The sequence below is a fragment of the Microchirus variegatus genome (genome assembly GCF_963457635.1).
Source record: "Microchirus variegatus genome assembly, chromosome: 5".
Taxonomy (NCBI): Eukaryota; Metazoa; Chordata; class Actinopteri; order Pleuronectiformes; family Soleidae; genus Microchirus; species Microchirus variegatus.
The window spans coordinates 19012638-19039015 of NC_139806.1; the positions used below are offsets into that span (position 1 = coordinate 19012638).

The 26378-nt window shown below is 39.8% G+C and overlaps 4 protein-coding genes across 4 annotated transcripts in view; 1 reads left to right on the forward strand and 3 right to left on the reverse strand.

The window, feature by feature from the left end:
- Positions 1-386: 386 nt before the first annotated feature.
- LOC310927481 (uncharacterized protein) lies at positions 387-8790 on the reverse strand. The gene is made up of 12 exons (XM_083889777.1): positions 8522-8790; positions 7776-7909; positions 5258-5373; positions 2802-2879; positions 2650-2687; positions 2409-2542; positions 2246-2324; positions 2040-2153; positions 1857-1946; positions 1676-1759; positions 1422-1593; positions 387-1338 (listed from the first exon to the last, which is right to left on the reverse strand). The coding sequence occupies exons 1-12, from the start codon at positions 8641-8643 to the stop codon at positions 1150-1152; spliced, it is 1350 nt and encodes a 449-aa protein (XP_083745903.1). The 5' UTR covers positions 8644-8790; the 3' UTR covers positions 387-1149.
- A 1693-nt stretch (positions 8791-10483) lies between these two features.
- Positions 10484-14153, forward strand: rpe65a (retinoid isomerohydrolase RPE65 a; the record flags this gene model as incomplete). Its single annotated transcript, XM_083889595.1, has 14 exons — positions 10484-10494; positions 10795-10877; positions 11018-11168; positions 11345-11452; positions 11795-11936; positions 12020-12167; positions 12438-12519; positions 12610-12742; positions 12837-12976; positions 13188-13317; positions 13420-13534; positions 13624-13718; positions 13805-13916; positions 14008-14153. The coding sequence occupies 14 exons, from the start codon at positions 10484-10486 to the stop codon at positions 14151-14153; spliced, it is 1596 nt and encodes a 531-aa protein (XP_083745721.1).
- Positions 14154-15109: 956 nt separating this feature from the next.
- LOC310927482 (RING finger protein 11-like) lies at positions 15110-19062 on the reverse strand. Its single transcript, XM_083889778.1, has 4 exons — positions 18927-19062; positions 18498-18635; positions 17631-17800; positions 15110-17164 (listed from the first exon to the last, which is right to left on the reverse strand). The coding sequence occupies exons 2-4, from the start codon at positions 18612-18614 to the stop codon at positions 16975-16977; spliced, it is 477 nt and encodes a 158-aa protein (XP_083745904.1). The 5' UTR covers positions 18615-18635; positions 18927-19062; the 3' UTR covers positions 15110-16974.
- A 2007-nt stretch (positions 19063-21069) lies between these two features.
- Positions 21070-26378, reverse strand: part of cacna1eb (calcium channel, voltage-dependent, R type, alpha 1E subunit b) — a gene marked incomplete at both ends in the record, with an annotated part of 53104 nt that continues 47795 nt past the window's right edge. Inside the window, 10 exons of the mRNA XM_083889776.1 lie at positions 21070-21585; positions 22271-22434; positions 22578-22713; positions 23047-23151; positions 24988-25087; positions 25175-25281; positions 25380-25480; positions 25566-25673; positions 25941-26046; positions 26147-26243. Coding sequence (XP_083745902.1) covers positions 21070-21585; positions 22271-22434; positions 22578-22713; positions 23047-23151; positions 24988-25087; positions 25175-25281; positions 25380-25480; positions 25566-25673; positions 25941-26046; positions 26147-26243 — 1540 coding nt within the window. The remainder of the gene's footprint in view (positions 21586-22270; positions 22435-22577; positions 22714-23046; positions 23152-24987; positions 25088-25174; positions 25282-25379; positions 25481-25565; positions 25674-25940; positions 26047-26146; positions 26244-26378) is intronic.

Below are 26378 nucleotides of genomic sequence, written 5' to 3' on the forward strand. Positions count from 1 at the left end.
CGTGACTTTTTGAGTTATGTTGATAATAGACAGACAGACAGACAAACTCCAGTGAAAACATATTATGTAGTTAACAAAAAAGTTTGAAATAACTAAGATTCCTCAAAGTAGCCATCCTTTGCACACTCCTGGCATTCCCTCAATGAGCTTCAGGAGGTAGTCAGTCTTGAAGGCGTTCCCAGAGAAGAATACAACAGAAAAACAGCTAATGGGATCAGTAACACCAACACTTTTCCAGCAAAAACACATCGAAATGGCTGCTGTGCTACAGAGCCCATTAAAATCTCTACTGTAGTTTTACACCGGCTCACCATAAACCAAACAGTTCTCTCAATAGATTTTCAGCGAATGAGCTGGAAATAAGGACATCAAAGCCTCGGTTCTTCAAATAGGCTTTATTATAAAAAGAAATCCCTGATAAAACATCAGCACTTTTAAAGAACAAGAAACAAAATGTACTAACTGTTTCCAAAAAAAAAAGATGGGGGAGGAAGAAGCCGGAGCATCACAACCACATCACACAACAAAAATGTAATGATACAATATATATGAAGAGAGGAAATCACAAACTTAAGAAAGCAAAGCAAGCCTACTTCCAGTTTTATATTGTCAACTCAGTAGAAGCCAAACACACATGAATGCTTTAAAGGTCCAGTGTGTTTAGGAGGGGGGAGACATTTAATAATCTACATGTTTTGTTGTATACGTGTATAATTACTTTAAAATAAAAGCTAATAAGGTTTTTTGTAGCTTTTGTATGTACTTTTTTTTTTTTACTTTATCCACTATTTTCCAATGCTATGTCTCCACAGCTGCACCAGTTGGAGCCTGTATTTCACATTTTGAAGCAGATAAGTCCAGATACAAAGAAGAATGACGTTCTTTCTGGTATGGAAGAGCCACCGTAATCCTCCATTTGTTACAATTTACAGTATCGCCACTAGATGTCACTAATTCCTACACACTGGTTTTTTAAAACAATGTGACAAAGCCAGAGAAAGACGCTAACAGTCCAGCATTGAACAGTTCAAACATTCTTCACATTTTTGCCCCATTTACCCCAGTAAGAAAGACAGGTTTTTTTTTTTGTAATGCAGTCACAGCCAAAGTGGAGGGTTTAACGCGGGGGGAGAAAACAGGACGGAAACCTCAGTCGCTGACATCCATGTCCTCTTCATGATGATCGTCAGCACCGTTAACTTTGGTCTGCTTAGCGTGGCGTGCTGTGCTGTCGTCGCGTGAGTGAGGAGACAAACCAGAGTCGTCCGAGTCCTTCCTGTACTCCCTCTCCTTCTCGCTGTCATAACCTTGTTCTTCTTCATCATAATTTCTGGTGATCTGTAGAAAAGTGAGTCACATTTTAAAATGGAGGGGGGTAAAATCACAGGCCTGATTTAGACCGTCTCAAAAAAATAGCCAACCTTAGCATCTCCTTTATCACCCTCTGACTTCCTGTCCCACTCTTTCTCTTTGTCTTTACTTTTCTTTTTCTTGCTAGTGGAGCGTTCGCGTTCGCGTTCTTCCCGAACGCGCTCTTTATCACTCCTGCGGTCCCTGTCCCGTTCCTTGTCCCTTTTCTTCTCCTTCTTGTGTCTGTAGAGGAGACAAAAAGTGTGAGGTGAAAGAAACTGCAGGTAATACACCAACCTACAAAAACATCACATTACACACCAACCTTCGTGAAGATGGAGAAACGGAGGTTCTCTTTTTGGGGGACTTCTTGGGTGATCTGCTGTTGCTGCGACTTTTCCTGTGTCTTCTGTGGAACAAAACGAGATGTAAAACTGTAACCGTTTCCTGACCTGGAAAAACACAGGACTTGGTTTAGCTATTGAACTACATTGTGCTGAACTCACCGGCTCATGCTGCGTGACCTCCTGGCCGTGCTGTAGCTCTTGGGTGGTGTTTTGGATCTTCTTCTCCCAATGTCTTCTCTCTTTCTATCTCTGTAAATAAATAAATAAATAAATAAATAAAGTATTTTAAATTTTCCAACAGGATGTTTATCTCCTAGAAAAGCTTTAACGGAGTTACTCCACCTGGATCTGCTTTGTGATCGCCTGCCTCGGTCTCTGGAGTGGGTGTGTCTCTTACGTGGGCTTTTGGAGCGCTTCCTGCTTCTAGACTTGGATCGCCGCCTGGATCTGCTTCGCCTGCAGATAGACAATGAAAACATTTCACTTTTTAGTATGCTTGATAAGCATCCCCCATGACAAGTATTCACAAAATCAAGTGAAGATTTCACCTGTGTCTTGAGCGGGATCTGGACCACCTTCTTCTGGACCTTGAACGGGAACGAGAGTGTTTCTTTTTGCTCTCCTTATCTGCAGAACAGAAAAAACAGATGGCGTTATTAATACTAAGTCAAAATCCTGGCAAGGAAGTCATCTTGATTATTGTTCACTCACTTCCAGGTTCAATCGCAGCGGAAATGAGTGACTGAGCTTCTCTGACTCTCTTCATGGCCTCTTCAATTTCCTTATTAGAGTTATCAGACTTCAGGCCTGGATTGAAGTTTAAGCCTGCAGCCAGTGGATTCAGCCTGAACACAGGAATATTCTTTAGCAGGCTCATCATTTCTACTAACAGCTATTTCTTGACTTTGTGATTTCAAAACAGTTGAGCATTTTTTTAAATATAAAAACGTACTTTGGATCGGTCATCATCTTTAACAGCTGATCGGCAGCCTGTGAGGAGACAAAAATTAGGTAAGGTTTGTACTATCAATTATAATGCACAGTACGACAAAACTGACTAAACTGATTTGCAGGAATACAATAATGCACCAATTATTTTCTCACCTGAGGATTCAAGTTGGTTCCTGGAAAGCCAAATGCAGCCATTGCATCCAAGTTTGAACCAAATGGGTTCCCTCCCATCTGGAAAGAAAACAAATAATGGTGCCTGATTTCTTAGATGATTATGATGATAGAAGATTTCTATTATTAGATTCAAGAATATTTGTTAAAGGTCCCATATTATACCCTATTAACCCTAGTTAAACTAGGTCCTGGTGCCCTAATGAACATGTCTGTGTCATGCTTTAGTCAAAATATCATAAGGATGAAGCACAATAGCAGTTCAATAACACTGCCAAAACGGTCTTTTTCAGAACACTCAGTTTTGTGCCTGGTCATTCACATGTGAATGGGACCCAGATAAACACACATCCACTGCTTCCAGGGGAGTGTCGATCTAACTTACTATCCACAGCCATACTGTCACCACTTATCACCTATTGTCATGCACCGTCGTCACAACCCACCGCTCCATATACCCCATAGTAATGTCCGTTTACCCGTTGTTACTGCGTTTCACCGTAATGCATATAGTGACCACAATTTTGTCTTCTCGCGATCATAAAAACATTAAAATCGAAGAAAAACGATTAATGCGCCGCGGCGTGTATGTAAATTTCCATGCTAGAAAAAGACCTTGAACGCACCTGTGTTACTGCGGCTGAAAGTGACGTGTGTGGATCAACAACACGAGGAGAGAACGTGGAAACACGACAGAAAGGAAGCCTTTGGTTGAGAAGAAATGTAGGACAACATCTACATCTTTCTGCAGTGCTTTCAAACGCGTGCTCCTCATATCACCGATCCACACATGTCACTCGCTAACCGCAGGCATGTAACTGGTGCGTTCAAGGTGTCCCTCCAGCATAGGAATTTACACACACGATCAACAACAAAGGGCTTGTGAAGCTTGTGAACATTTTTTTCATCAATAAAATATATCCACTAAACACAAAAATCCTCTGAGTCTAGAAGTTTGTGTAAAACACTGTGCTCTGCTGTGCAGCCACTCTTCCTCCCTCGTCTGCACTCTCGTATTTCACAGGGACAAGGGGGAGCTACGGTGGAGCTGTGAAGTACTCTGCCTGGCGGGGTGCCAACATTCACGGTGAAATGTCCGCACTGTCGTCATTTGGTCGGGAGCTGTAAACATTGCGTGTTTTATCGCCTATACTTACACAAAGTGGAACCACTAAAACATGACAGTCTTGTTTTTTCACATTTTGGGGACTGGTATGGCCCACTGAGTCCCAAATATAAGTACTAAAAGATTAAAAAGTTGATTTTGCACAATAGGGGACCTTTAAAGAGCAGAAATGATCCTGACAGTGTGGTCAGAGATCACAGTTTAAATTTGAATGAACACGTTTCAAGTGTGAAAACTAAATCCTCATTAACCTATTGACTTTCTCATTTCTCATCCATCGATTAAAGTGCTCCCTTTTTAGTTTTTAAAAACAAAAATTCTACACGAAAACATGAACCAAGTTTGTTTTATCAACTGCAAGCTGTGGACAACTCATATTTTCAAATTGTATGTGGTGTGACAAACAGCCAAGCCACTGACAACAGTTACTTTCATTATCAATTCATCATATGATGATTCCGTCTATTCTTTGTCAATATTCCATGTCAAAAAAGCCATTGACAATTACAAGTTATGTCAAAATGGTTTGGATTTAACCAGCACCAAGGGTCAGTTTAAGGCACCATATGTAAGAATGCGGCCAAAAATGGTTACTAGACTCAAATTCAAAATTCAGAGGTCTTTTAGGTTTGTTTTCTCCGCCATTGCAGCTCATACGTAACTGGCAACCCGTGGTTGCTCGAGAGCTGAGACTCTACTGACTGCAATGATTGGTAGACGGCGGTAGGTGGCGCCACATGCTAAAACATGATTTCAAATCATAAACATGATTTTCAGCCCGCAAAAGATCTGTGTGTGAATGTGAATATTTTGACTGTACTGTTGTTGTCGAGTTCAGTATGTTGTATGAACATTATTCCCGAGTCTCTGTGACATATTAGGAGGATTTAATGGCGAGCTGCTTTAGATTTATTACATAACGCACCTTTTAAGTGCCAGTATCACAATTTTTAGGATTGTTACCCCTTGAAATGAAGTCTGTAAAACTATACCACTTTTTTCACAACAAATTAAGATTAATTTGAAATTTCCTCCCATTTAATTCAAACACTCCAATGCCATTCATTTTTTCTGCTGATTTACACTAACAAAGGGGGTTAGTGGTTTAAATGCTGGTTCCCTCAATCCATGTGCCCAAAAAAATCTGGACATTGAACCCTGACAGCTGTGTCACAGTGTGTTGTATGTATAGTGAATAGTGTAAAAAAGGTATAGAAATTGACAGTCTACTATTACATCAACTGAATAAAACACTTAATTTTGCCACTTCATGCAGTGAACTTTGTAATGATCAGCGAGTATAAGGTCTTACATGTGCATTTTGGAGTGGGTTGGGTGTTGGAAGAAGTCCTCCACCAGGCAACATTCCTGCCACAGCATTTGCTGGCGCCATCAGTGACAAAGCTTTAGCCTCATCTGGAATGGAGCCTACAGAAAAATAAAATCAGGCATTAGGAGAAAACTTCTTCACACATTAACTACACACAGACATGTTGGAAAAAGTCTTCACACTGCATTTCTTCAAAATTAGGCTCAACAAACAGGTTACCTTATAGGTCAGATGAGTTCCCTTGATTCAACAAAATCATTGCAGTGACTTAACTATTGCTGGAATAAATCACACTACTCCAATGAACACTGCCAAGAGTATATCACCTGAACATGTGTTTTTTAAGTCATGAACCAAACGTTAGCAAGCACAGCTGCTTCTCCAGTTGGGTGTGCCCTCAATTTTCATTTAGACGTTTACTGAAACAAGCGACTCACGTTGGCGGCTTCGCTACTAAAAGCACAGAGAAAAATCGAGATACACACAAACAAAGAGAGATTTAAGGATTTGGCAAGAACACTACACAAGCTGTCAGTGTCTACTTACCGAAACACATTTCAGAGAGTCAAGTGGTAACAAACACTAAATGGCATAAACAGATTTATGGGTAAGTAGTGTGCCACTTGTACATCATTATTCTGATATCCTTACCTGACATCACTGCGTCAATTACCCAACCCGGACTGAATTAGACCTGGGCTGGTCTAATTCCTCTGTATGATCAAAATGGGTATGCTCCAATTTGCCTTTATTTATTATTTTTGTTTGTTTTTTCATGTTCTTGTATTGCATCCATCCCCAAAACTCACATAAATATGGACGTACAATCATTACAACATATAAACAAAAAAACTGGAGAGAGAAAATTCTGCAGGAGACAAAACTGTTGGATGGAATTTTCAGCAGGGCCTGGTAAACAGGACTGGCTGAGCCAGGAAAAAGAACTGTAAAACACAACAACAAAAGAAGACCACTGTTAAAATAATGATCGTACCAACATTGTATGATGTTGGTGGCTATCTTAGACAACTTAGGATAAAGGTGAGTTTAAATGGTTATATCAGACAAGATATTTACCAATGCCCACCCAAAGGTCCAGTGTGTAGAATTTAATATATAAAAATCAACTTTTCACCTAATTATCACCACCTGTAAATTAAAAACTGCTGCGCTTTTGTTACCTCAGAATGAACCCAAAGTGGGTCTTCTTCCAAGGAATCTGATTTATTTGTTTGCTGCAATATGCTAATACAACCCTTTGTGCCAATAAATTCTACATACTAGACCTTTAATTCCCAAACTTCACTCGTATGTTTAACAAAATGTGAAACTTCTGCCACTGAACCAAAATAAATATTATAAAAAGGATAAAGCTAGGTATACTCTCATTTTAGTTAAATCCCAAATCTAACTTTGTCGTAGTCGGTCTGTTAGTCTTATTCTCTGTCAGTGGCTACCAGCTAACTTTGCTGGTGTCTCTGAAATACAAATATGTAATTTCACATCAAAACTAAAAAATTGTGTGTGGAAATGTTTTTAATGTGGACATTTGCTGTACGGGCAAGTATTTATAGCAGCAGTACGATCACCCAGTGTAACATTGTGGTTCACTGATGCCTTAAATATACCTTTTGGGACCATGCGTTTTGCCTTATTATAATATTTAATGACATCAAAAAAAATGAAGGAACACAGTTTTAGCCATAAAATTGTTGAATGGCTAAGCAGTGTTCAAAAGTGTTGCAAAATAGTGCAGAATTAGCACCCATTCAGACGGAGTCCTTCATGTCTGACCTTTATGACTGCAGTTAAAAATAAATTATAAAAAAAAAATAAAGGGAGGAAAGAGGGAAAGAGAGCAGAGAAAGAATGGAGGAGACAAAAAACAAGAGGGGTGGGGCTTGAATGCTTGCTGGCCTTTGCAAATGTCTACAGTCCCCTGTTGGCAGGCAGAGGACCACTTTCATCAATGAGGGGCTGCTTTTGCCTTCTTCACTACAAAAACCACACACGCGCACTCACATACACACACACACACACTCGCACAAATAACAGAGAAAAGTTTAACAGAGGACAGTCCAATGTGGGGGAAAATAAAATACATATGGTTAACAGCTTCAATTTTGAACTGTGCATCCCACAAGCTGAGTTTTTAAATAGCATGTAAAAGTGATTTTTTTATACTGCACTTTCTACATGTCGAGCAAATCAGTGTTTTAATGACAGACGCACACCTCATCAAGAAACGTGTGGTGGTCATAATAAAGCATACCAGAGATCAAAAACTAGCAGTCAACATCTTATGAGCAATATGAGAGGAAAGAAATTACCAGTATCCTTCATTTTATCTCATAAAGCTCATATATACAGGCCAAGGTGAGTTGACTTCACAAAGGGGAGAGATGAAATTGTTCTCACTCTTTGACATTATCACTTTTCAGGAGTTATGACATTCAATTGACAAAGACTTCTCGTACAAAAAAGTAATTGTAACACAAACCTTCAGCAAACGGGACCACGATCAATGCTCTGTCCACAAACACAGTGTTGGTCAGATGTTGAGAAACTCCAACAGACTCTGGCTCCTGGAACTTAACAAAGCACACCCTGGATGTCACTGGCATCTGAGAATCGCTGTTGGGGAAGAAAAAAAGGTTTTAATGTAATGTGTTGCAAACGTTAAACAGCACAGTGTCCAATCATAGCCACATGGACCGTGTGGAAAACGTGAAGTTGCATATCCTCGCGCATCACTTTCAGAATAACAACGCATAACATGAATTGTGGTTGATAGCTGTAAACTGTGTGATACTATATCAGATTTAAAATATAGGATGTTGACAAGGAGAAATAGGCTGCACATTAACTGACATTTAGTAAATCAACATTAGCAGGATACTGAAATTGAAATGAGTACAACAGCGTGCAAAATGAGTAAACAATAAATAAAAATGGCGGTTGCAATGTATTGAAGATAATAGTTAAGATAGTGAGAACAAACAGTAATTTAATTGGATTTCATACCGACATTCTCAGTTTAGATATTGCATTATGAAGCAATGATATGGGCCCCGAATTATTTGAATGCAACTGTGTAGCATGAGGTACAGTATGTGTACCCTGTTACAGTTAGCCATGCTAGTTAGCACGGGCCTACGTGGCCGTAACTCTTGGTAGTTAACACGATTAACAACCCACCCAGCTCGATATCGACTGAACCAGTAAACCAACAGCCAGTAAACTTACTCTGGAGGAAATAACTTCAGCTCTTCGATGGTTCCCAGGAAGCCGAAAAGAGTCCTCATCTGCTCCGATGTTGTGCTCGGCGACACGTTCGTCACCTGCACTACCTTCGTAGTGTAACTCATTTTTCTCTACTACCGGCCCTTAAAACATAAACAATAACGTAAACTTAAATTCGAATTACGCTTATTAAACAGCTATTAACCCGGTTGTTCGTCGGTACTTGGTTAGCTATGCGTTAAATCTCAACTACAACGACGGACTGTTGCATTTCGTCGCCATATTGAATGACTCAGAGTGCGCATGCGCAGTGGGGATAAAGGGAAATGTGATTCCTGTTCCATGTATTCATAAAACATAACAGTTTATTAATGTACTTCGCCTCATGTGATCAATCAGTGTAAAACCAGTTTTGCGAACAATGTTGCGTAAGACTACGTAGGAAGATTTTTGCATCCTGCTACGAGCATCCACCAGAGGGCGCCGTACACTTGTTTTCAATGCATAAACACAGTTTGGATGTGCTTGACGGTATAACTTGAGAACTTTCAGTCACAATCGTACATAGTTATATATGCATGATCTCAGATGGTTTCCAAAACTATTGTACCCAATTCTAAATTATTTTAATATGTTTCATCTATAAATAACAAATACATTTGTTGTTTCTTATTAGGTCATTAGAAAGCAATGCACAGGTTACCACTACTACTACTACACATTGTCTAATTTTGTTTTTGCACAGTATGGAATCAATACAAAATGCTCTTTATCAGATCAAGTCAGTGCAGTTCATGGCTATATAATGCATTACTTACTGTACACAGTTACCTTTGTGACTGTCCATAGTGCAGCTTTCCTTTAAACATTTAGTGTGTGTTTAAAAGCTCAACATGGCATCAAACAGTTTGAGTTAAATATAAGTTATTATCGAGTGTAAATAGGTCAATTCATTTCCACGTCACTTATACATGTTATTGTGATTGTTTAACCCCAACACTACTCTTCCCTGTGTTTCACATTTTTAATTCCTGGCTGGTTTTGTTACCCCGTGGGAGCCAAATATAGCAAAAATCTCTTTTGCATAAACGTTATCAAAGAAATGTTGCTAATTAAAGTCACATCACATGCCACTAACACTGCCCCTGACCAAACGGCATCTGACGAAACATTTTCTACTAATAGTGTTTTCTCCCAGGAGAAACAATACAGCGTTTGTCTTCAGGCTACGTCGAACATAATCCCTACACCTGAGGATTAGGCCTGTAGTTGCACTCGGACAAGAAAGTTCACACAATGACTTGGCTACATTCCATCTGGTTTTGTATTGTACAATAACACGAAGTCAAGGTTTACCATTAAAAAAGGTTGTTTCACATATTTGTCATATCCTCACTGTATTATTTCTAATCGTCCATCCATGCATTTTATACCGCTTTATCCTCCACAGGAGGGTCGTGCATTTATTCTGAAATAATGTTTATTATTTTCCTGAACCTTTTTTTTTGAATATTTGAATATGTTATATAGTTCTGTCTATAAATTCACCACTCAAAAAAATCTTAATTGTGAATAAAATAACTTTAATCCACTTGCCCTACATATGCATCAACGTTCAGATTTATTCTACACAGCACTTGGCATTACTCGGCATGACTTGAAAAAAACAATCACATGTACCATTGCAACACATGTTTCTGTGTATTTAATATTCTCCACAATAAATCCGGTTTCAGAGTGGTGGTCATTGAGTCACCCAGCAAAGGATATTGGGACAATGGCATTCTTGTTCATCGTGCAACATGATTGGCCAGGAGAGAGGTTTATACAGAGCAGATTTCCATGACTGTGAGGGGGACCTGACAAATAAATACCCCAAATCCACTGAGAGATCAGAGTGTTTCAATTCAGAAGAGGACCAGAGTTTTCCCAAGAGCTGCTTAAGGTGCTGCCACAACAAGAAACATGGTCAGCCGGTGAGTTTCTCATTAATTACTCATTTAAAAGAAAGAATACAAACCTTCCACTGATTACCAAAAATGTTAAAATCAGAGTTGAAAATTGTGAACAATGTAAACATTTTATTTTGTATAAACATTTGTTCAACTTGAACCATGTGCAGTGTTGTATCTGCTGCTGAAAGACTTTAATGTTCACGCTAACCTCTTAGGCCTTGAACTGCATGAACCGATCCAGCTCTTAAAGCTCTGAACCAACAGACTCACAGTGCAACAAAGGCTGCAGTGTTTGTTGACATCTTTGCTTTGTGATGGCAGATTTGAACACCCAGCTGGTGGCTACAAAAAGATTTTTGAGACATGTGAGGAACTGTCTGAGCCTCTACCAGCATCAGTCACAGGTTTGTTTACAAGTTTAATATTTGTCAGACCTTTTTTTTGACATTCATATACTAGTTGCACTGAAACTGAGTTCTTATTCATTCTTAGAACGTAAAATGAACCATGTCTCATTTATCTCTGTATTATTGATGCTTTACAGGAAGGATTCCTTCATTTCTGAGGGGAAGTCTTCTCCGTTTGGGACCTGGGCTTTTTGAGGTTGGAGATGAACCTTTCTATCACCTCTTTGATGGCCAGGCACTTATGCACAAATTCGACTTCAAGAATGGTCAAGTTACCTATTACAGAAAGTGAGACATAACTTCAATTAATGCAGATCATGGTTTTCTTTTTTTTTTAACCTCTTTAGTGGTTTGTTACCATGCTTTTTTGCAAAATAATTTTCTGTGAAAAGTCATCAGATTATTGCTTTTGTGTTTATGTAATACAACTTTAATTGTTGTATTATCTCCCGTGTCTTTTAAAGGTTTGTCAAAACAGATGCTTACGTGCGAGCCATCACAGAGAAACGTGTGGTGATCACAGAGTTTGGCACGTTTGCATATCCCGATCCCTGCAAAAACATTTTCTCAAGGTGAATGACTGAAAAATTCTAATTCAATCTAATATTTATCCACCATGTTAAATGCTTCTGAAAATCACTAGACTTAGACCTATTATACACTCTTAGAAATAAGGGTTCCAAAAGGGTCCTTCTACAAGGGCTGAGGTTCTACCTGGAACCATTTGTTTCTGAAAAACCCTTTCCCGAAGAAAGGGAAGCCAAAAAAGGTTCTCCTATATAAGGACAAGCCGAAGAACCTTATGTGGTTCTACTTAGCACTTTTATTTCTAAGAGTGTATAAGCATGGGGGGGTGTTGGCGTTTCAAGGGCATTTGTGGGCCAAAATCGACTGTATGTACATTTTGTGTGCAGGTTTTTCTCCTACTTCAAGGGTGTCGAGGTCACAGACAACTGCCTGGTGAATGTCTACCCTGTTGGCGAGGACTTCTATGCCGTTACAGAAACCAACTACATCACTAAAGTGAATCCTGACACCTTGGAGACACTGAAGAAGGTACAAATATACCACTGAATCTTCATTTATAACAATAAAAAAAACTGCTCTTACCTCATTTACAACTGCTTTTATCTGTGAAGGTTGATATGTGCAACTACATCAATATTAATGGAGTGACAGCCCACCCTCATATTGAGAATGACGGCACAGTGTATAACATTGGAAACTGCATGGGGAAAGGAGCAACTCTGGCCTACAACATTGTCATGATCCCACCCACACAGAAAGGTAGGCACCAGTGAGTGTGTCAGTGGGGTGAAAAGATCCACAGGGTCTCTTCTACTTTGAATGTGTTTGAGGAAGCACAATGACCCCTTTAAAAAGCCAAGGAAATAAGAAAATGGCAAATCTTTCATGATTTTTCTCCCTTGTGATGTTTAAAATACAATCAACCTATTTAGCACAAAGGAAGTATTGAAATTGCTCCTTCTTTAAACATTTTCTTTGGTATTAATGTGTAAAACCACTGTAAAAAAAAAAAAAAAACCTCTCTCTTAGATAAGTCTGATCCCATCGAGAAGTCCAAGGTGGTGGTGCAGTTCCCCAGTGCGGAGAGGTTCAAGCCCGCCTACGTTCACAGGTGTGTGAGTTTGTCACGAAACACTTGTGTGTTATTGATTCTCTGGAATTGTTAATTTTTTTGTTAATATTGTCCCCTAATTAATTTCAGCTTTGGCATGTCAGAAAACTATTTTGTCTTTGTGGAGACTCCGGTGAAAATCAATCTGCTGAAGTTCCTGAGTGCCTGGAGCATACGAGGATCCAACTACATGGACTGCTTTGAGTCCAACGAGAGCCAAGGAGTAAGATGTTGTAGTAGATTTAATGTCCTTTGTGTTGTGTCCTTTGTAATGTCCTCATTTCCTAAAAATCTCTATTTTCATGTACTTTTTGTAGACTTTGTTCCACATTGCCAAAAAAAACCCGGGAGAATACATTGACCTTAAGTTCAAGGGAGCGGCCATTGGCATGTTTCACCACATCAACGCCTATGAGGACCAAGGATTTGTTGTTTTTGACCTGTGTGCCTGGAAAGGGTGCGTGACTCTTTTTTATCTTCTGATCTGTTTAGTAGGAAGGATAGAAAATGAATGAAAAACAGGTTTCAGTTAACTACTGTTACAATTCCAAGCATTTTCATGTGATCGAACATTTAAGCACCTTTTTAAAACTTTAAGTACTTTGAAGGATTTCAAGCACTTGTATAAACCCTGAATTGCATAAGTCACCACTCGATTGTTGATGCAGATTTGAGTTTGTTTACAACTACCTCTGGCTGGCCAACCTGAGAGCCAACTGGGAGGAGGTGAAGAAGGCAGCCATGATCGCGCCTCAGCCAGAGGTCCGCAGATATGTTATTCCCCTGGACGTCCACAAGGCGAGTCATCTGTCATACTCACAAAGTACTACACACACATATTACCGCCGACCCAGTTGGAGTCTTATTATTTGCTGTCATCTCGTCGTGGACGTGATTTAGGAGGAGCAAGGCAAGAACCTCGTCAGCCTCCCGTACACCACCGCCACTGCAGTGATGCATTCTGATGGGACAATCTGGCTGGAGCCTGAGGTGCTGTTCTCTGGGCCTCGCCAAGGTACCAACAGAACCATCAAAATGTATTGTTTTTATTGGATACAGTGACATTAAGTGGTTTTTAACCATCTTTTTTTTTTTTTTAAATAGCTCTTGAGTTCCCTCAGATCAACTACAGCAAGTATGCAGGGAAGGATTACACGTACACCTACGGTCTGGGTCTCAACCATTTCATACCGGACAGGGTAAGGTCTTCAGTCGGACACTATACGTGAATGAGAGTGTGTAAAGCAACCTGCATTCACTAGTGTTTTCTCTTCATTGTGTGCAGATCTGCAAGTTGAACGTAAAGACCAAGGAGACCTGGGTTTGGCAAGAGCCAGACAGCTACCCCTCAGAGCCTCTGTTTGTCCAGACTCCTGATGGAGTAGATGAGGACGATGGTCAGTCAGCAGCAGTGAAAATGCATCTAATTTATTTCTCTGTCGTCAGGGATAAATATTACTTAAAGATAACCTTGTGCTTTGCCAACAGGAGTGCTGATGACCATTGTGGCAGCTCCCGGCTCCCAGAGACCGGCTTATCTCCTCATCCTTAATGCTAAGGATCTGTCTGAGATCGCCAGAGCAGAAGTGGAGTGCGACATTCCAGTCACCTTTCATGGGATGTACAAACCCTAAAATTATATTATCTCACAGGATGTCTTTAGCCTTTCTGGGGCAAGATGTTATATAACAGTTTGAATGTGGTAGAAGTTATATTAGTTGAGTGTCATTGTTGGGTTTAAATAATAGAAATGGATTTGTTGTCAATAATATTTCATGGTTGGAGAAATAAAAACATCAATACACACGTGTGTTTTTCATCTCAGGTCCAGAGTTGTGAATGTGAATCTTTCGTCAGTTAATCTGAGTTTAAAATAACTTTTAGGTCATTTGACTTATTTTCCCTCAACCTGATCTACATTTGCCATGTTTTCTTAAAACAAGTATCAAGTATTTTCCCAGTTCAACAAATGCAAGCAGTGCCATTAATCCTTCAGCCAAAAATTCTTAACATATTTAAGGAGATTTAAGATGTTGCCACAGAAAATCTCATTATGGTCACATTTGCAAGTGACCTTGCTGTGACCGTCCTTATTGTGCTGCTCAGTTGTCTTAAAAAAGAAAAGAAAAGGAAAGAGCGTGCACCGCAAAGCTGATTAACTTTTGAGAGAGAGAGAAAGAGAGTGTTGTTGAATACATGCATATAAATAAAGTGACCATTTGGTGTGAACGGTGTAAACCTGTGTTGTCCAGTATAAAGGAGGGTTTTACCATGATTTTATAATTACACATCCAGTCTCAGATGTTCTAAACAGGAAAGTTGATTCACGCGTTTTTCGTCCCCAGCTGATGCAAGACAATGAAACAAAGCATGAAACAGATTTTAGGATCTTCATTAATGAACTGCTCTTGAGAAACATTTCGCAATCCTGTCATTCATTCTGTAATGGCTAACTTCAGTTACCACACGGTTTTACAAATCTGTCCGCTTAGAAGCATTTAGTCCACTCTGACACTCCTTCATTACATGACATCATATAGGTTTTTTCACTTTAGTTTATTTATTTATTTTTACACAAGGGCTTGTCAGCCTTCCAGAAAAAGGAACAGAAAAAATAATAAAATAAAAAGGTTACAGAAAATATTAATTTTCAGAATAAAGTTAAGCAGAGAAAAACTTCACACCATGAGAGAAGTCTCACACATTGGGACAGAGGTTTGCACAGCCACACATCAGCCCCCTGTAATAGTTAAATACTTGTTGCCCTAAATTAAAATTTGTGAAATGTGAAGAAAGCAAAAGATAAAACACAGGTAACAAGGAAAGCACAACCACACCACCACCACCAAACCCTCCACAAATACAAACAACACAAGCTTAATTCATTATTCTGTAACAAAAATGTGATGGATAACAAGTAACATGGACTCAAATTTTAACACTTTTTAAAAAAAAAAAGGAATAGTTTGACAGTTATAGAAATACTGAATTTGTATACAGTAAATGTAGAGCAACACCAAACTGATAATGAGCTCAGTTTAAAAATAAAAAGTTGAGAAGTAGCTGCTTGGACTCAGTCCAGAGATTTCAAGCAAAAGACCATCACTTAAAATCTTTAAAATATGAAAGAAATAACAATTCCTAAGTTGTTACATCCTTATTCCTTCTGTCAAGGAGGTTGTTTTTGACACATCTGTGCATATGTGAGCAGCATAAATCAAACTACCTAAAGTAGAATTTTCTTGGGCTTGTAAGTTATGAAATGATCATATTTTGAGTGCACGGACACTGTGGGAAACTGAGCGCTGTTGGCTGAGTGCTTTCTCTATTTTAACAGCATGTAACTCCCTGTGAAGCATGATGATTAAGTTTCATTCTGTGCAGTTTATTCAAACAAACAAACAGTGTGTTACTTTTTATCTGAAGGTGTTGGTGGGTATAATTTCCAACTTTAACAGAGCCAGGCTAATTCAAGCTCTAGCTCCCCTCTTTGTTCCCAGTCTTTGTGGTAAGCTCACTGCCATTTGGCTGCAACTCCAGACTGGTGCCACTCTCACCCCCATTCTAAACACAAAAAGCAAATGAGGAAATTTCACAAAAGCGTTGAACTTTTTCTTTAACCATGAGCAAGCCTCTGTCCCTTTACCAACACATAAAACACACAAGTCAAAAACAAAGCCAAAAGAGCGGAGGTTCACACTACGGTTATATCAGGCTTACTTTCGATGTGGTGACGACTGACTGCTTTGAAAATGTTTTTATCAGCCACATTAACACATTTGCATCTCAAGAGATAGAGGAATGAAATATTGATAGTGCAAGGTTGTAAGGTACATATATTAATATATTGTTTTAGATACTGTCCTATAAGTAAAGTGCAAATCTCTGGATCAGATGAAAAGTGTGCGCAAGCATTTCTAATTTTTTGACTGACTGATTCACCCGCCTATGCACAAGTGAGCCCTTTACACTTGCTGTAAGCTATTCTACGCACGCCCTGTGGTCAAACAATCACATTAGACATCACCATTTCATCACATCAACTCAAAGCATTTCCTTAAAGACTGGTTGAAGACAAACATTGAATCCAACAGATTTCTAGCAACACCTCTGATCATTTTGGTCAATAACATGACTAATTGGGAATAAAAATAAAATGGTGTCAGCTGAGGAAACACCAGTGAGACACTCACTCACTCACAAATCCAACATGCTCATTATCAAGCAGATTCTGTGCATTCAAACTTTGCAGGGTCGACTTCAGTTTCTCTAATGGATGTATAAGACCAGCTCATTTAAACGTGGGGGTATAGAAGGCCAACATTAGGTGAGTAAAATTTGAACTTTTCAAAGTGCAATACAACAGCAGACTTATTTTCCCAAACTTCTCACACTAGTTGAGGGCAGTTGTAGGGTTTGTGTAAAGGGGAGGGACGAGGGGGCCTTCTGTTTGATCTAAGCATGGAGTGGTGAAAAATCTGTTTCATAGGTGGAGAGCAGGGCTGCATCCACAGGCTCCATGCAACAGGGGCAGGTGAAGGATCTCATCAGCCAGTCGTCTATACAGTCCATGTGGTAGATGTGCATACAGGGCAGGAACCGGATGGGGTCCCCATAAACAAAGTCCAGCATACAGATCACACACCTGGAAACAAGATAAGAGCATATATACACCACCATGTAACAACACCACACAAATCATCAAATACCAGCTCCTTGGTCATTATAGAAACAATATTATATTACTGGTATTAGACATACAGTAAAATACTGTAAATACTCCAGCTATGGAGGACTTCAGCTGAGTAGATGGTAACTAATGCATCCTGAGAATAGATTGTATTCATGAATGTAAACAATTGTGGCCACATGTGTCTCAAAACCACATCTGAATGTGGCTTTTGTGATGGGATCAGAAGACACACTCAGAATGCATTAGATGCAATCAGACGCACACCCTGGCTGCATGGGTTCTACTTACACTGGATATTAAAATCAAGTCTGAATGTTGTCTTAGATGTGTGAATGAGTTCATGTGTCTCTCCTGGACGGAAGCCTTACCTTGCATATACTTAACAATAATAATTTGCAATAACACAAAAAATGCTTACTCTCTAATCTTTTTCTCTGAGCCATCTTTATCTCCATCATAAACGCCCGTCGGGAGGTGTTGAATCAGACCAATGCGCTGAGCAATGCGAATCTGCTCCTCCTCCGTCAGCTGTGAGGCCAGACGGGCCTGACTCAGCGTGGGGTGGTACACGGGCATATGAGCCTGCTCCTGGTAGCAGAGAAAACACAAAAGACCAAATTGATATCGGGTCACTTACATGTAGACAGGCATGGGATGATATCAAACACCGGCTGTAGCACTGACAACATTTGGAGTTTTTACTTTTACCATCTTTGCCAACAGTGTAGCAGAAACTTCATTTGTCAAGTACTGACATGAATACACTCACTGACCACTTCGTAAGGCAATGTAGTTTGACTGTCCATTAATCCAAGTGTGGCTGTGCAGTGCATCAACATTGTATAGACAACCCTGTAGAAACCATGTTACATTACAACTGAAGAAAGTTATTTCATATTATGCATTATTATTTAATTATTGCCCAGCCCTAGTCTCCCCTAATAGTGTTGTTCACCACATCAATCCTTTTATGACCACAGAGCACCCTCAATCTGATTGTTAGCTACTTCCAGCAGATTAAAGTGCAATGACACAAAACTCAAATCTCAAACTGTTTTCTTCAACATAACAGTGTTCCAAAACATTATCAAACGGTCTCCGTCACCAGATCTCAATCCACCTTTGGGATGTGGTGAAAAGGTAGATTTGCATTGTGGGATGTGTAGCCTTGACAGATGTTATGCCATAATTGTACAGTTGTAAAAACGGAGGTGCGGTCCAAACGGGAAATATCGAGGTGTCGCTAATAAAGGGACAGGTGCGAGTAAACGTCAATGGTTTTCACCTGATAGGGTGGCGGTGGTTCCAGGTCCGTCCCGTCCCAGAAACTTGCCCGACGTGACTGGGCATCGTGAAGCAGTGAGATGTCATCGGTTGTTTGCGACTTGAGACAGTTGCCCATGTCTTCGTGTCCCCGCTCCACCTGGGCGACGTAAACAACACCAAACACAGCCTGAGCTTGTTGTTTGCTAAAGTTGCTCTCAGTGGCTATTGGTGGTGCTTTCCTTTTACTGTCCCGCAAACGACGGCATTACAGTTCGGAAACATTGTATGTATGTCTTAGAAAGGTTCTTTAGCGTACGCTAAAGCTTTACAGCAAACGTCTAAACTAAACTGTTTTCATGTTTACACGGAAAAACAAAACAAATAACTCCCTTGCTAAATATATCAAGCGGCAGAGCTAGCGACTTCTTCGCCAGACTTCGATACGTACCAGTCACGCCTTTGCATAAAATTGGAATTTTCACAAAATATCAACTTTAATGGAAACTGTGACGATGAAACTAAGGAGTCTGAGAAGTGGACCGAATTGACATCGCTGCCTTAGAACTTCGTGAATTACATCACTCAATTTGCTTCCATGCTAGCTCTTACTTAGCTCTTTCTTTGAACAATCGACATGTTAACAGTCCTTTGGATATGACGTAGGTGTTATTATGCACCGGTGATTGGAGGATTTCTGTGACGTTGCAACAAGCGATCCAAGGCCCCGCCCCCTTTAATGACACCAATAACAAAACGAGGAAAGTGTCACTACTATGTCTATGTCTAATATAATACTATGTGAATATGATCCAAAGTGAAAAAAGACAAACATTTTACTTGAAACAAATTGATTATTATTTTGTGGTTGTTCAATAGTACAACATGATGTGTTTCTAGCCTCATATTGTGTGTATGTGTGTACAGTATGTGTGTATATACACACACATATATATGTATATGTATATATATGTATATGTACATGTATATAATTAGAATTAGCTCCTATTGTATCTCTATAAACTTCTAATTTAAGCTATGAGTGTGCAGCACATCCCTTTGTTTAACTTAACAGTTAAGATAAATGTAATGAGGAAATTAAAGAAAGAAGCTTTACTACTTAGTCTTGATTACATGAACAGAAAACACCCAGTAATATGTTTAAAATTGTTACACTAATAAGGTAAAATTCCAGCGTGAAACAGTGATTGACAGTAACAAGCTCCAGCAAACTGTTTGTGGTAAAACAACACTAACCCTATACTGAGCTATCTAATAGTATACATTTTAAAGTAATGACATTTACAGTGGCAACTTGAGGACACCTTTATTTTGTTATATACAGCTATTGTACACATAAAAACCCACACATTATTTGCATTCCAGGAATTTATGATACAAATCTTCATATTTTTGGTTAATTGAGTTTCACAGAATTGGCCATCTTCAGGCAAACAAAACAAACACACAAATCTTAAATAATAATTTTTAAAGATTCCCTTACCTTTAAAGCTCATGAGCTGACAGTGTTTATTTTTTTCCTCTAAATGTTACAACAATATAATTTCTCTGTACATTATTAGTGAGTAAAAGTAATGTTAACTTATGAAGCAAAAAGTGTCATGTTGTGTTCTCTATCCTCTGCAATGGTTCGTACAATATTCACAAGGAAGAACAACTGAAAGGTCATTTGTTTTCCAATCGAGCCATGTAAAATTACATTCCAGGAAAAATAAAAGTTAAACATCATTGGAAAGTTCTCAATAAAAAGGTGAAAACTGGTAAAGCAAAAGTAAGTTTTGAAGCATAATAAAGAACTGTTAAAGGTTTGTGGTTTGGAGGATACTTGATTTACAAAACACAGGGTAAAGTAACAAATAAGCATCTTTTCTATGTTATTCTAAAACTGTATTCATATTTCACAATGTATTATATGCAATACCAAAAAAAAAAAAAAAAAACAACAATGGGGAGAATCAAGCAGTTTTACCCAGCATATTCATTCACACTGTAAAAAAATCCAGCATTGTTGAGTATTAGTATCCAAATTGTCTGGTAAAGTATCAGATCACCTTTTCATGATGGCTTGTTGTATTAATCTGGTCTCCTCAATGGCAGTGGTGTGATCATCACAATGTATTTACAAAACATGTTATTTATAAGAAAAAGTAGTTACATATTCACACACCCCACAGATAAATACTCAATCATTTAGAAACATCTCCAGAACTGAAAATACCTTATACAGTATTGACACAAATGACATATTTTCATCCATGTATGTTTATTTATTTCATTTTCTGCATCCACAACTATTTGAAATGCATTATTACTTTCTATTATCAAGTACAACTCAGGAAATAGACCTTATGTATTGTCAGTGTTCTGTGTGAATTGGCAACTACAGTTTCAGGAAGTATTGTTCTTCATTGTTTTTTGGGTTCACATTTGACCAGACATCCATAAGAGCTCATGGCCTCAAAGCAGTGTTGTAAATAGAGTCACAATAACCTTCTCTCTGTACACTGTCGTACATCTTCCTCTTCACACCTCTCTGGGATTCTCCCTCCTCTTTCATGCTGTGACTCCTTTCCCTAGCATCTGTCGTCCTCCTCTGTGTCGCTGAGAGGATCACAGCCTGCAACTGAGGCCGTCTGTGCTAGACGTTTCCGGAAGTGTCCGTTGGGGACCTGCCAGCCAGTCCGCAAACGTGGACGGGCAGAGCTGACGGTGTTTGAGCGTCCCAGGCTGCAGGCCACAGCTGCCTCGAAGGTCAAGGTCTCAATGGGACCAGTTGGATCTGGGCTGTGGTCGTCCTCTTGCGAGGCCAGGAAAGGCTCAGATGGGTAACGGCGAGGTGGGGACTGGTGTCGGCCAGCCTCGGCCTGCCTCTCTCCCGCTCCCGCTTTGGTCTGCCAGGTGGGCTTTCTTCGCCTCATGGTCTCTGGGCTGTCGTGTTCATCCTCATCTTCACCGACAGACGCTTGTGTACGACACACAAGTGGGGAGTAGGAGATATGAGGGCGAGAGCGGGGTTGCGATAAAGGTCGTCGGCCACTGGGAGTGCTGGACTCTGAGGTGGAGGGCACTGGACTTTCTGAGCTGTTGCCCTGAGAACAAGAGTTACTTGTATTTCATTATTTCCTGCAATAAAGCGTTTGCGCTGATAGAATATGTTTACTGAATTACAGAATAAAGGCATATCGTGGCAAGCAATGTGAACTGTAAATGACAGTTGACAGTTGTGAAAATGGCAATACGTTTGGAGGATATGTTGTCAACATCACTGCAATTTCAACATCATGTGAAATAATAAATAAACTTTGGGCTGTGTACACAATATTACAGACTACAAAATATAAAATTATCATATTATAAAGTGAAGGGTATGAAAATAATTGTTAATCATGGACTGTAAATAAAGATGGGCATAGTCTTCCGCTTAAAAAATTAACCTGAAAAGTACCATGTCAGTTTGTCACCTGCAACCAGGCACCTTTTAGACATTGATTTCCACCATCTGCTATGGAATAAGACCTGAAACTAGTAAATGAGACATTAATCCTTCAGAAAAAATTAAAAAAGTTATAAATCACATAAGAAGATTTTCGTCAAAGTAAGCAAAGTAATTTAACTTCTTGGGCTTCACTTTTCAAATCGGAAGACTATGTTCATTTTTGAATACACAGGTATTTGAGTCACATTGTTATATTAGTCACAAAGTAATAGAGTCAGGGAGTTCTAGGAACACCCTTGCTGTCAATCAGGTTCCTGCATCAGGTTTTTCTGACCTACCTGTTTATCTTGAGGGTGTGCTCTCTCTACGCTGGAGGAGCGTGACGGCTGCAAGCTTCTTTCTTCTGAGTTACAGCGAGATGTGTCTGGAGAAAGGAGATGACAGCGCTCCTTTGATCGGCCACGATCCCTGTCGCACTGCTTCCAGTGTTCTGACCTAGAAACTGGACATTCATAAAAGGCCACAATACAAAATTACAGAATCAAAGTAGCAATATTGAAGCCATTGTATGGCTGCATCAGTGGTGGTGTAATTCAGAGGTAAACTACACAAACTATTTTGGTAATAATAGATGAGTAGACCAACCAGCAGCCTTGTAGCTTTTGTGACGAGGTCGATACAACCGCTCAGGACTTTTCTCGTCCTGCCAAACACCATTCACTCGCTGATCCCCCACAGTGGACACTGAACGCTTCAAGGAGCCACTTGCCACCTCAGTTTGCTTGAAACAAAAACACACACAGACAGAAGTGCAAACACAAAGTACATATACAAATAAAACATTAAAAACATTGAAAAAAAAAAGAGATATTCCATAAAAGTGGAGCAGTACATGTCTTTAGCAATGCATTCTTTCTCATGCTATTATAGTCTTTGCTTCATTCTGGAGAAAGAAAGACGTTGCGATAGGCATCAACATTCATGGTTCACAACCTGACTCCCTGCATACCAAAAGTCAACCAGAAACCTCACCGATTTAACCTTGATATCTCATGCACAAAACAGAGAAAAAGAGGCACCAAAGAGGAGTCCCTGTCATGGAAGATGAGAATACCTGGGACTCTACAGCCAGACGGGGCATGGAAGCGGCCCGCACACACAGGCCCTTCCCCAGTGGAAACTCCAGTGGGGCTTCAATCCCCCTTCTGCACACGCCCACCTATGTGAGTACAGAAACAAGAGAGGAGGGCAAGGAGAGACAGAGCACCAATCAGGCTCGTCCCTGCCACGACTGCGTCTACACACGCAGGTCCAGGTCAGGTGAGAGGAGGGCAGCCATGCCATTTCATCACTGAGGGTCATCTATCATAGCCATCATCCACTCACAAGCCATTCCAGCCATAAAACGGACAGATCAACAACTAACAACATGAAAACTTACTTCAAAGAAGAAGAGAAACAGAGTGTGAAAGAGGGGAAGAATGATAGAGACAGTAAACAAAACAGTTTACAGGGAAAGATGGGATCCAAATGTATTCATGCATATTCAAGTCTTTATATCTACACAAACAAGAGGCAGACAGCATCTCTCCATAGGCCAAACACATTCCTCTGCACACTAATATGTGGTTATTTCCCTATAATCCTGCATCATTCATCAAACAGGCGATGTAGGCCAGTAAAACCAGACAGTATACACAGCAACACATCAACACCTGGACAGTCAACGTCCACTACTCCAACCTCCACACGGGACTAAAACACAACCAAAGATGGGCACAGAGAGTCAGTGATGCCGTGCTGTTGCAAGGCACTGGAAAATCAAAGCAGGGTCATTTGTTGAACGTTTAAATGCTTCAGAGAAAGAATTTGTGATTCAAATCAATGGTTTTCAACCTGGGAAAGATTTTCACTTGTGGTAAAATATACCCTCTAAAAAGTATATCCTCGAGAAGTTAAAAATCATGTTTTAGTTTATGTGATCACAACCTAGAATCACAGCCCCAGAGTGAAATTACTGTAATATATATATATTTTTGTTGTTGTTGTTGAATACTCCGTGAGCTTGCTTGAGTATAAGAATGTTGCGATCAAATCTTTTGGGTTCAGATCTGGCTCAGAGGCCTTTAATATTCAAGCAAATCTGAACCAATGTTTGTTTAAGTCATTTTACAACTAAGCAGCACAATGAGGCAGATATGAAAATATTACGTTTGGCATTACAGCACTACACAAAATCTAAACATCAGCTTCAGTGTGGATCTGTTGTGGCTGAAAGGTGTAGACAAGAGTAGGACACCACCTGCAATTAAATACTAAAATTCAGTTCAGTTCAAATTCCCTTCTGGTTCAGTGACAGTTATTGAAAAGATTTTACTCTGGTAACACTCCTACAGTTCCCATTCAGGCTTTCGTTCTGTTTGGGTGCTCACAGAGAAACAGCCTAGGTTCACACAAGTTAAGCGGAGCAAAAGTTCCTCCACTTGATGTCAGCAACAGTGGGCAACATGTGAGGAAGTAAACAAAACAGTGGCAACATTATGGATCACAATGAGCTCCTGTAAGCTGGAATTCACAGCTCGTCATCAAACATTTTGTCTCTTACGGAGATCATTGCATGGTCTTTGTTTCCTTTGCCATTTTCACCAGTCTGTCTTTCCTTTCTTTTCCTCTCGTCAACAGCTTACATTGACATGCCCAATAATGATGGAACAGTTCACAAGAAAAAAAAAAACTTCTCTCTGCTGGGAATCAGCTTTTCAAGTTCTGAACCAATTAACGTTCAGAGTTGAACGCAGGTTCAGAACTTAGGTTTGGGAAATGGAGCCATGCAGGAGCCACAGCAGAGTGAATGGGCTATATGTTTCTGGTCCTTATGTAGGACACGCGTTCTATATTTCTGTGACCAGATGGTCTCAATCTAATTATGGTCACTGCTCCCGCACATGTGCAGTGACATGTGACACGGGGTTGCATGTAGATGGAGAAGGGAACCACTTCTGTTAACATGGTTGTGGTATGAATGTTGTATGTTCGTGTTTGACCTCTTTCTTACCAGATTCTGCTGTTGACCTGCATCAGTGTCGGAGCTCATCGGCTGCAAAAACAGCTCCTGTGGTGAGATCGGGCTCAGCGCCACAAAGCCTCCTCTGGTCCTGTATCAGGACGGAGAAAAAAATAACATGATTCAAACACAGAGATGCACATACAGAGAGTAAAGAGGCATTTTATCTCACACTCACAGGGCTGAACCAGCACTGTGAGCCATCAGTGGCAGAGGCTGGGTGTTGGAGAGAATGTCCTCTGGTAGTGCAGAGGCATCCAGACGCTTAAACATCAGGCTACTCTTCTGAAATGAGAAACAAAAACACAACAGGTCAAATAAAAACCAGAGATGTCCACCCACATTTTGTTTTCAAGTGACACCAGGAACAACAACGAGCTGACCTGAGCTTCGAGCTGCTGCCTCAATTTCTTAGCCTTGTTCTGTTTGAAGTAATCCATTATCATCATCGAAGCATAGATCTTCCCCACTGTCATGTCCGTATCTTTGAGCACAGACACATTGCATTAATTGTCACTGCTTGTCCCTCAGCTGCACGCTGATTATTTATTTCATAGTGAGAGTCAGACCTTTGTTGATAGGTACCAGAAGATCCAAGTTCTTTTGGGGAAGATACGGCCAAATGATACTGATCTCCTTCTGCAGTTCACTATCCAGGGCAATACGGTCCTCACCACCTGTGACAAACAATCACATTCAGCCACTTTGAGAAACACAACATGTTCAAGGCCTATTGATGCCATTAAAGCTGAAATCATTAGTCAGATGATTATAATGTATTGACCATTTGCTATACAAAATACTTTAATGTCACCCCAGGCTTTAGGTAATTGGACAGAACATTTTTATTGAACAAATAATTCATCAAATAAAACATGAAAATAATCATTAGCAGCTGCTTTTGCACCCATTATATGTGAGCCATGCTTGTCAGCAACTCTAACCTCGGGCTATTTTGATGTCCAAAGCTGTGCGGATGAGTGACATCAGAGTGGAGGTGAAGTGGACGCTCATGTCCTCGTCCACAGGCATGTTCATCAACACCAACCTCTGATAGAGACAATTATTCATTAGTGATTTTCACTTCAATGTGGACTTCCATCACATGTATACAATTTATATATTTTTTGTATACCATGTGTTTAAATACCTTATAGGCAATTTTTGCAGGACATTTTTTTCCCAGGCCGAGGGGTGGCGACATGTGTGTTAACATCTCGTACATGGCTGTATAGTGGATACGACCACTTCAGACAAAAAAAGAAGCATTAAGTGTAACACCAAAACTCCCACAATTCACATTTCAATGTCTTGCTGTTCTTATTTGGTGTTTAGAAAAATTACTTTTAAATTTGTAATTATTCGCACATTGTTTTCATAAA